Source organism: Fukomys damarensis, unplaced genomic scaffold (genome assembly GCF_012274545.1).
Source record: "Fukomys damarensis isolate Sample0158 unplaced genomic scaffold, DMR_v1.0_HiC HiC_scaffold_23, whole genome shotgun sequence".
In the NCBI taxonomy this organism is placed as follows: Eukaryota; Metazoa; Chordata; class Mammalia; order Rodentia; family Bathyergidae; genus Fukomys; species Fukomys damarensis.
Window position 1 is genome coordinate 37,499,545 of NW_022900935.1, and position 10,473 is coordinate 37,510,017.

The following is a 10,473-nucleotide window of genomic DNA, read 5'->3' on the forward strand; positions in this document are numbered from 1 at the left end:
AAAGAAAGAGGGCTGGAGTGCGACCTCAGTGTGAAGACCCCATATACCGAAAAGAGAAAGGGTGAAGAGAATGCTAACTTACCCGAGACGAATGACAGCGTGATGCCTGGGCAACACTTGTGGAAAGAAAAAAGTATAAATAGGATGGAACAATGAGTTCCTGCGTTTCAATAAAGGTTTTCACAGTGAGGATTTATTCAATTCATTTATTTATTTTGTGAGATAGGCTCACTACGGAGCCCAGGCTGGCCCGGGAACGTGAGGAGACACCCTCAGCCTCAGCTTCCACAGTGCTCAGACTGTGGGACCTGTTCGACCGCACTCGCCGCCAAGGGTCCCCTCGGGCTCATCCCCGGACCGGCAGTACGGGACGAACTCCCGCATAGGCCCATGAACACATTGCTCCCGTGGTACACTGACTCGCTGCAGGCGACATCCACAGTTTCAGAGAGAAAGTTTTGCTCTGTCTTACAGTTCACGTCACGGGTTGGCTCGGAAAGGAGCACGGCAGAGACGGACTAACAGAGGACGGTGACAGACAGAGCCTTCTAGGCCACGCTCCCAGTGGCCCACCTCCGCTGACCTGGCTTCACCTCCCAGCACCACACTGAGCTCTAGGCTCAGCGGACTGATCCACCGGTGAGCGTCCGAGGGGACGCCTACCAGGAAAACATATCATAAGTACGCCGGCACACCTCACAAACGTAACATCCAAGCTGACCTCCTGGGTAGCGATACTCCTCTGTGACTTCCCACTTCCCGCTGGGATCCAGTCCATACAGTTGGCACTTCATGCAGCAATTACAGAAGTAGGTACAGATCTGGACCCTAAGAGATGGCCTTAGTTTCTTCAGAACCCGTGCCAATCGAGCACAGACCATGACAAAGGAATCAGTGTCCACAACTGTGTGCGAAATCTTGGAATCATAGCTCTCTAGCGGGGCAGGATACAGCCCGTGGGTTAACTGACTGAGACGGGCAGACTCCCACAGCAGGACCCGAACGGTGCGCAGGGAAATGGGGTTCCCAAAGCAACTGAAGGTCTTGAGCTGTGAGCAGCGATGCAGGGCGGGCAAGATGGCAAGGATGTGGGAGTCTGTGAAGCCACAGTGCTCTAGGACCAGGGTCTCCAGGGTGCCGGACAATTTGTCTAGCAGAGCCCGGAGGGTGTCCAAGTTGAATGATTCCATTGAGAACTTCCTCAGAGTCAGGGACTTCAGCTGGTTTGTGGTGGGACATTGGATCAGGTGCTTCAGGTCAGATTCCTTCAGTGGACTCGCACTCAAGGAGAGGGCCTCCAAGGGTTTCTGGTTCCTAGAGAGAGAGAGAGAGAGAGAGAGAGGGAGGGAGGGAGCAGATGCGGTGAATGGAAGTCAGTAACAGTTCAAGGTACCATCACTGGTGTCACCGACTCAGTCCCCATTTCCCACAGTGCCCTGTGCTCATCCCCAAGCAGAAAACCACAGCTCTGTCCAGGTGAGGCCAGGGGGTGACATGCAGGAAGGATGAAGCCAGGCAAGACCGGCCACTCTTGATGCAGCTGGGTCCGTGTCCTCGGCAAAGTGTGTGTTGCTCCCCCGCGAGGCCCAGACTCCCGCACCTCCCAGGGGCATCGCTATGGTTTAGGAATGGGCTGCCCCCCCAAAGCTAACGCACTCAGCGGCGGGCCTTTGGGAAAACGGCTAGATCGCGGTGTGGCATCCGGGCTGGTCCGAGGGTTGGTTTAGCGTGGCCGAAGGCCATGCAATCGATCGGGACGGAAACACTCGGCTCTTTCCCCTCTGCTGGGTGCGGATGGTAACAAGCAACGGAACTAACCGTAGCCCGCGAGGAAGCTGAAGGGAAAGGAGGGAGGCCGGCTTGCTGCTTTCTGCCTATCCTGCAGTGGAACTGTCCTTGCTGCCCCTGCGGTGTTCCGAAGCCGGCCAACCACGGACCCGAATCTCTGAGCTGTGACCTCAAATCAAACTTGGCTCCTTTTTACCTTGCAGGGTTCGGGCATCCTATTTTGGCGCCGCCAGCTTCGGAGGAGCACCCGGCCGCCTTTCTGAAAGGTGGGCAGAGAGAAACGGGACCGCGCCCCACCGGAGCTGCTGAGTGCCGTCCTCTGTGCACCCTTAGTTAACTGCTCTCTCCTACCTCTTCCAGCAGCACCGTAACCTAGACACGCTCCTTCAAGACAAAGAAATCGCGGCTGCCCTCCTCCCGCCGCCGGCTCCCACCCCGCTGCCTTTCTGAGAGTGGGGCCGGGTGCGGATCTCCTGTTCCACGTTGGTCCCTGCCTTCACGGGTCCCTATGGGACGCGGCAGACCTCACTGCGGGTCCAGACGGTGCTGTGCAGCCACTTCCCGCTACCTCCCAGGCTACCAGCCGCGGGGCACACAGACGCCCTCTTCCTCTCTACCCTACCCGCACCTCGAATGTGCAGCCGAGCTCGCCACCCACTCACCTGAAGATCTTGTGCAGTTTTCCTTCCAAGAAGAAGACCTTATCTATGTGAAGCTCCCGGAGACTTTGCATCTGGCCTAAGTGATAAGCATAGATGCGGGAATGCCATTTGTTTTTCGAGGGTGAATAATATTTGTCTGGGTCCATGCTGCCGAAGCGAAATGTGTGAAGGTTCTTCATCTTCTTGAGCTGAGGAACGAAGGCTCGCATGCTTTCGCGAGTCCAGTCGCTGAGCACATGCACCTCCCGGATAGAGTCCAGCTGCACAGCACGCAGCAGCTTCACCACGTGAAAGACAGCACAGGAAGTGATCGTCACCTTCTCAGAGAGCAGGTGTACCGCGGCTCTTCTCTTCCGGACCCACTTCAAGAGACACACCTGCAACGCATCGTGGTTGGCATAGGTACTACAGGATTCAAAATGGAGCTGCGCGAGTACCGTCAGGCTCGGCTTCTTCTTCCTCGGCCCCCGCTCGCCCGTTTCCTCGCTGCTGGCATCCCCCGAGTGGGCAACTCTCACGGTCCCGGGCCGTGAGGTCCAGAAGTCCCGGTGTACGTCCCTCCAATCCAGCACCCGCAGTCTCCGCCTGCTGTGGGCGACACAGGAATCGGTTTCAGCACTGAGACCAAAAGACCCAGCCTCCTACCTGAGCTTCTCTTCTTTCCCTCTCTGGACATCGCGGACGCCCTGCCCTTCCTGCCTTCCTTTGCCACCCTCCACCCCTCCCACGTGGTGTGCTTCGACCTCTGGCTCTTCTGAGAAGGGGCAGGGGCAGATTTCACACATGCTCACCGCATCCCCCACGTGCAGCAGTTTCATGAGGAAACCCCTGGGCGGGTGGTGCTCGGTTCGGTGAAGGCCAGCACCTCCTCCACGCCAGAAGCCGCTCCCTCCCGAGCCCCCCGTGTCCCGAACACTGACTCTCCCTGCTCGGGACTCCCGGGACCCTCCTTCCAGGGTCCGTGGATCTCCCTCACCTGGGGTGAACCTTCTGGGACAGCTGCCTGTCCAGGCCATCCAGCAGGGCTTCAAATCTCTCTAGGTTTCTCTCTTCTAGTCTTCTTTGCTCGAACACCCACAGAGGGGTCTTTGGTATCCTCAGATCCATCAGGGTCCTCAAAGGGAGGCAGGGGAAAGGCCAGGCCTGCACCATCGCCTTCAGGGCCGTTGCGGTCTTCTCCCTCACCTGGGGTGAACCTTCTGGGACAGCTGCCTGTCCAGGCCATCCAGCAGGGCTTCAAGGGTCTCTAGGTTTCTCTCTTCTACTCTTCCTTGCTCCAACACCCACAGAGGGGTCTTTGATATCCTCAGATCCATCAGGGTCCTCAAAGGGAGGCAGGGGAAAGGCCAGGCCTGCACCATCGCCTTCAGGGCCTCGTTGCGGTCTTCCAGAAAGGCCTCCACGAAGAGCTCATGGAAGAGCTGGGTGGGCAGGTCGTACACAGCGGCGCTGGCTGCGGTCTCACCGCTCAGCAGGCTCTGCTTGGCCAGCTCATACAGAGTCGGTGGGCTCTGCGTACTCATCCCTCCCGAGAAACCTGCAAGAAGAGGAGGATTTGGGGTCATGTCCAGGAAGGGCCGTCCAATTCAGGCCAAGCTCCAGAGCCCACCTCCGACCTAGGGAGGCCAACTCGGGGCCAAGTTCCTCATCCAGCCGTGGAGGGGATCCTTTGCAATGTACCACCACTTTTGACTCAGGTGGCCCCAAAGCGCACCTCTGCCCCTGTGGGCACCAGGGCACCACTACCCCATGCACTTCAAGCCCCTCGTCCTCTGAGCTCCAGTCCCTGTGGGAAGTGGCCTCTGACTGCCGTGACGTCTCGGCCTTCTTGTGAGGGAGGTTTCTCATCTTGGCTCCGAGGCCTCTGGACCTCGGCAGAGGAAATGTCTCAAGGTCCAACCCTGCCTTACCTACCGTCTCTGTTCTACAGAGGAGGCCACTCAGGAGGTAGCAGGGTGACTCCGCAAAGTGGACTTTGTGTCATTTTCGTTTGGGCAAGTTTCCTCAGCCAGTATAAAAAGCCACGTGAAATTGGTACCAAGCACGTGGAAGTCGGAGATGGAGAACGCCAACTCTGGCGTACGTAGATCCTCACAACTCTTTGCCGCACTCAGACACCTTACCACTTTGTGATGATGGAGTGAGGGCAGAGAACAGATCAAACAACATCTCCCCTCTAAAAACGCACCACGGCCCTCAGGACCTTGTACTTGGCAGAACGGTCTACAGTCCCAGCACCCCGGGAGGCAGGGGCGAGAGAGAATTCCAAGGTCAAGCCTAGCCTGTACAACCGAGAGTGACTTGGCAAGAATGCCTTCCAGTGAATTGCAACGTAGGGAAGACGAGGTGTGTGGAAGGGAGGGTCAGCGACAAGGTGTTCCACAGCAGACAGCTTCGACAAGTATAGCCAGGTGTGGTGGTGAATGCCTGTAATCCCAGTGCTCCCCAGCCCAAAGAGTGGGGGTCAGTCCGAGTAGAACCTCTTAATGAAAACTCACCTTAAGCAAGCAACAACAGCAAAACAAACAAACAAACAAACAAAAAAAACCCAAAGCAACAGACAATGACCCCACGCGGACAAGAGAAACAAAAAAGTGAAATACTGGTGCAGAACACTACATAGTCTTTTGTAATTGGTTGGCTTGAATATGGCTTTTGCTCAAGGGATGGTTTCAGCACTGTTTTGGGCAATGTTTCGTTTGAGAAAGCATCTGAGCTGTCCAAGTGCTTTTCAATTCACAGGTGTCCTGCCTCAGCCTCCAGAGCAGGTGATAATTCAGGCCTGAATACACACACGTTCCCGACTATACAGAATGATTTAAAGTTCCCCTTGTTATTATTTTTATTCTGGATATATTTTTTTTGGCAACAGGGTCTCCATCTGTATTTCAGGCTGGCCTCAGACTCAGCCATCCTACTGACCCAGCCCTGGGAGTGGTGGAATCATGCTTGAGAGCGGCCTTGCCCAGTTTTTCTTTTACTTTTTGCGTAGAGGTTGACCGAAGTCAGGGGCGAGCCCATGAGAATCGAGGGCCCTCGTTAAAATCACGAATGAACCTCCACGGAACTATCATTTAGGAGATACTAATCGAATGTCAAAAGTGTGAGTAAAGACTTTCACGCACGTTCCTGTGATCCCAGTACTCGGAGAGTCTGAGGCCTGTGAGCCCTAAAATTTTTTCAAGCCCAAATGGGTCAATTTAGTGACCTAGCGAAATCTTGTCTTAAAGGTGCTGTTGATTTCCTGCAGCGCTGGAACGCAGGGAGGAGAGAAGGAAGGTGGGAGCGAAGTTGTGAAGGAAGGAAGGGAAGGACGGAAGGACGGAAGGAAGGAAGGAAGGAAAGACGCAAAGAAAAGTGGAGCAGGGTGGGAGAGGGGGGAGAGCGGAGAAAGGAACTCCTAGCTGGACGAGGGAGGAATGAAGAGCTCAGTCAGCCTGGCTGAGGTGGGAGACCCTGTCTGAACACACAAGCAGCAAAAAAAACGTGGCGCCTGGGCCTTTAAGGTCCATGATATCACACCCCTGACTTCAGTCCTCAGTTCTGAAAGAAAATAAAACCTCATTCTCTTCAGTTTGCTCTGATAGGTCGAACCTTGAGCCCGGGCATTCTCGTCCAGAGCTCTACCTACCACGGAGCAACATCTCCATCTCGAGGGCTACGGTTAAAATGCTGTAAAGGCGTCTCCGGTGGTGGGGCAGCCTGCAGTGCCAGGACTGGGAAAGCTGGACTGCGAGTGCTAGGCCAGGGCCGCCTAGCGTATGCGCAGCCAGCCCGACGCACATAGCAACAATCTCTGTCCAAAACAAAACAAAACAAAAAAAACCCGAAAAGAAATGAACACTCCCTGAAATCAGGTTAGTCGTGTAGATCCACTCCTGTCACCCCCGCGTTTTGTCAGGCTGAGTCAGGAGAGCTCCGAGCTGCAGCCCAGCCGGGATGCCTTAGCGAGACCCTGTCTCCGAACACAAACGAAAGCACAAGGGTGGAGGATGGAGCACAGGGGGAAGGCCCCGCGCAACCCTTAGAAACAACAGTTGAGCCATTGGGTCCATTCTCACCCAGGCCGGACTGGGTCCTCCCGTCCCCCTGCTTCAGCACCAGGAGGGACTTACAGCAGGGAGCCCGCTGACGTTTGAAGACACGACTGGCCTTTAGAAAGAACTAGAAGGGCCGGGGTTTGGCTCGGTGGTTCTGCGAGGCCCAAGTTCGAACCCCGGTACCCAAAAAATAGAAGAATAAAAATAAAGAGAACTGTAAAGTGGAAGGGGAAACTGAAGGGTTCCGGAAAAAGAAAGAATACCATGGGGTCACCATGAAGAGAAGAAAAAAAGAGGAAACAATGTCGTTGCAGATTGGGAGGGGTGGAGGGGCTGGAGGGAGGGCAGGGGCCTGGGGCAAACAGGAAAACCGAGATGGATTACGGAAAGGTGCAAATTTCCAATGATAAATGTCACTACGCTGTACACCTACCTCGGAAGTACCAAGAAAATTAACCAACTTCAAGAAAGAAAGGAAGACTACTAGAAGCGTTCCCTTTCTCGTTTATGAGTTTATGTATCTATTTGGTACGAGGGGATCGGACTCAGGGCCATTCTCTTCTGGGCAGGATCAGCAGCCCAAGAAAAACGTCAGCTTCTTAAAAAGTGACAAAATGACCAAGTGGATGTGGCTGCTCACCACGCCTGTCATCCCGGCACTCGGGAGGCTGAGGCAGGAGGAGCAATGCAATTCCAAGCCATCCTGGAGTGCAGAGCAGGTCAAGGCCAGTCTGCACTGGAACTCTTGAGTGAGGCGCTGTGCCAAAAACATTTTCATGAACCGACGTAAAGCATCGCACAAAACGATACCGAAAGCATGAAGGCGAAGTTACACATTTCCACCAAAACCTAACTCTGACTTAGCCGATGCCTCTGTGGTCCCAGGGGTAAGGAGGCAGAGGCAGGACAATCCGGAGTTCGGGGACAGCTTGGGCTACGTACTGAACTCTGAATTCAAATCCAGCCGGGACACACAGGAAGACCTGGGTTCCGAAAAGCAACGACTGCCAAATTCCAAACCCACCCACCTGAAGAGACAGAAAACACAGCATCCTCCCGTGCCACCTGGGCCCTCCGTCCTCACAGGACTCGGGCCGAGGGCCGTGAGGAGGGCCAGTGACTCACCGGCTGCGGGTGCGGTCGCGGTCGCGGGTGGGTGCCCAGGCTGCGGGACTCCAGGTGGGGCCAGGCGGTGACTGCGAGCTCCAGAGCTGAGCAGCTCCTCAGCCGCCCTCCTTTTATCCGCCCCGTCGGCTACACCTCACCCGCCCAGCTCCTCCCTTCCTCTCACACCCGCATCTCTGATCGTGCTCCTCCCTCTCCACCCAGTTCACCCCACGTCCACCTTGATTGATCGTCGCACAGCTCTAGACGGGGCCAGAGGAGAATTAAGGAGAGTGGGGCCGGGTGCGGGGAGACAGAGACACGCCCGTAATCCCAGCACCTCAGAGGCTGAGGCAGGAGGACAGCCAGGAAATACATGGAAGCCAGCCGGGGCACGGAGTGAGCTCGAGTCCAGCCCGCACTACAGAGTGAGACCCCCGCCTCGGCCACTCCCCAAATTAGAAAGCGAAAGTCAAGGATTCAGTCCCTCATTCACTTCTCAAACACGGGTCCAGTTTTATTAATATGGAGCGGCGAGGGGCCAGAGTGCGAAACAGGAACCGAATGTATGTGTTCGTGAATGACCCCTCTGGGCCCCGGATGTAGCTCGGTGGTGCCAGCGCCTGCCTCCCAAGTGCAAGAGCCTGAGTTCCATCCCCGGTGGCAAAAAGACGGAACAGAAAGATTCACTGCGATAAAGGATCTTAGTGCACTCCCCGATTTTCATACAGAGGCTCATTATGTATTGTTTTTTTTGTTTTTTGTTTTTTTTTTTTTAAGCGGGGTCTCACTAGGTAGTGGAGACTGACCCGGAACTCACCACGTGGCCCATGCTGGTCTCCAACTCAGTGATCCTCCTGCCTCAACCCTCCCGAGTGCTGGGATTACTGGGGTGCGCCACCACGCCCGGCCCTCTCAGGTATTCTGCGTCGGCTTCCAACTGACAGCAAGTCTCCTGCCTCAGCCTCCCTAGTGCTGGGATTACAGGCGTGTGCCACCACACCCCACTCTTCATTTTGCTTTGAAGAACAGTTTCTTTAGCCAGGCCTGGTGGCCTGTGCCTCTAATTCCAGAAATCCAGGAGGATGACGTACTTTTGAGTTCCGACCCGACTTGGGTGACTCGTTCACTTAGCAAGGTCTGTTCTCCAAATAAAAAAAGCAGAGTCGGGGGGAGGGGGCTGGGGCTGTAGGTCCATGCAAGGCTTCTGGAGTCGGGCTCTATTCCTGCAAAACACAGCCAGAAGGACCAAAAACCTCTTAGGGCGGGGACGCAGCTAAGGGGTGGCCGGTCCTGGAGTTCACACCCCGATTTCAAACACATAGTGAGAAAGCAGAGTTCCTTTGAGGAAGGCTCCGCGGCCGAGGAGCTGAGGCCCCAGACTGCTCCCCGGGCCGGGGTTCTGGGGAGGAACTGTGGGGGGAGCCCCGATCCTGGGAAAGGCGTTTGTTCCCTGGTGGGGGTGAAGTAAGTGCCCGGCTTGGCCCGGGCACATTCATGCCGCCCACTCTCGCTGATAGGAACGGACCCTGCACCTGTTTTCTGAGTGCTTTCCGTTGTCTGTCGGTAGCAGAGTGCTTCAGGCTCCCTTTGTCAGACTCGCCCATACATCAGACTCACGATCTCTCTCCCGGAAGTGAGCTCCTTCACGGACAAATTGGAGGATGACTGCTTCCGTATTTCCTCGGCCCTTCTTTCCTTCATTTTGTTTTCTTTCTTTCCCTGCTTCTTTTCTTCTCTCATCCCTTTCCTACCTCTGGCCCTCCATCCATCCTGCCTTCCTTTCTTTTCCCCCTTCTTTCTTTCCTTCTTCATTTTCGCCACGGCGTCTAGAATCCTCCATTTCTCGAATACAGAGCTTCTGTCCAAATCTGTTCTTTCACCCTTAGACAGGTCCACATATGACTGTCCCAGTCTGTGCTCAGGTTGCGGTCATCCTGCCTCAGCCTACAGGGGCCCGGGGTGACAGATGTGAGCAAGTGGTCTGGGCCGAAACGGTCCTTCTCCTCCATTACCTGGTTAGAAAGTGCTTAGGTTCACAAGTGCCTATTAGCTCACTGGCACACAGACTTAAGTTTGACTTTGTTTCCGTGCAATGTGAGCTTCATTCAGCAATGATCCACGTTCTCCTGGCCTCGTGTTCACTGTGTTCAAAGCTTCGCTGCAATTTAGAAACCTCGGTTGGTTTTCCTTCATTAGCTATGTCCCATGCAGCCTCCAGTTTATTTCTCCCTGATGTTTCCCCTCCTCCAGTGACGTAGACTGACTCCCACGAGTGCTGCCCTGTGGAAGCAGGCAGAGAGGAAGCGGGCGCAATGGTCAGCAGTGGGGTCTCTGGGCTTCCCAGGCCCCAGGCATCCTCCACAGTCACACAGGAGGGTTGGAGTCCCTCAGCCGGGGTGGGGGGGGACCTCATGGAGCATTTGCCGTGCCTGGGATCCCTGGAAGCGTCCTCACAGACATAAACTAGGGTTAGAGGTTCCGTTTGACCTGTCTGTTCCCTTTCTGGGAAAGTTTCTGAAAGAATTCAAAGCATCATACCACAGTGATACATGTGCACCCATGTTTATACTGTGGCACAGTTCGTAATAGCTAAATGTTGGAAACAGCCTAAATACCTAGCATCTGAGTGCCAGGGTTCAGCCTGGAGTTCAGTCCTCAGGAGGATGGTTGGACTTGGCGCTTGTGAAGGAATGAGACACACTCTGCAGGTATGGGGCAGTGTGCCTTCTGAACATTGGAGGACTTCTTTATTCATATCATATATTAAAGGTTGCATACAGAAATTGGCATACATTTACAATTTTTAGATAAAAACTTTTAGGATCATTTTTTGTTTATTTGTTTGTTTTTGGTACCGGGGATCGAACTCCATACCT

General features: G+C 54.8%; 1 protein-coding gene across 1 annotated transcript; it reads right to left on the reverse strand.

Annotated features, from left to right (window-relative positions):
• Positions 1-225: 225 nt before the first annotated feature.
• On the reverse strand, positions 226-5,306 carry LOC104864929 (PRAME family member 6). Its single transcript, XM_033767389.1, has 3 exons — positions 3,636-5,306; positions 2,451-3,038; positions 226-1,314 (listed from the first exon to the last, which is right to left on the reverse strand). The coding sequence occupies exons 1-3, from the start codon at positions 4,013-4,015 to the stop codon at positions 660-662; spliced, it is 1,623 nt and encodes a 540-aa protein (XP_033623280.1). The 5' UTR covers positions 4,016-5,306; the 3' UTR covers positions 226-659.
• Positions 5,307-10,473: the final 5,167 nt, after the last annotated feature.

What these genes read in the sequence shown, in the direction of transcription:
- LOC104864929 (XM_033767389.1), bottom strand. Translation starts at nt 4,015, where the DNA reads ATGACCCCAAATCCTCCTCTTCTTGCAGGTTTCTCGGGAGGGATGAGT. An exon ending in TCCCAGAAGGTTCACCCCAG is followed by an intron (nt 3,039 to 3,635) that starts GTGAGGGAGAAG and finishes TGTCGCCCACAG; the next exon opens with CAGGCGGAGACTGCGGGTGC. An exon ending in AAACTGCACAAGATCTTCAG is followed by an intron (nt 1,315 to 2,450) that starts GTGAGTGGGTGG and finishes CTCTCTCTCTAG; the next exon opens with GAACCAGAAACCCTTGGAGG.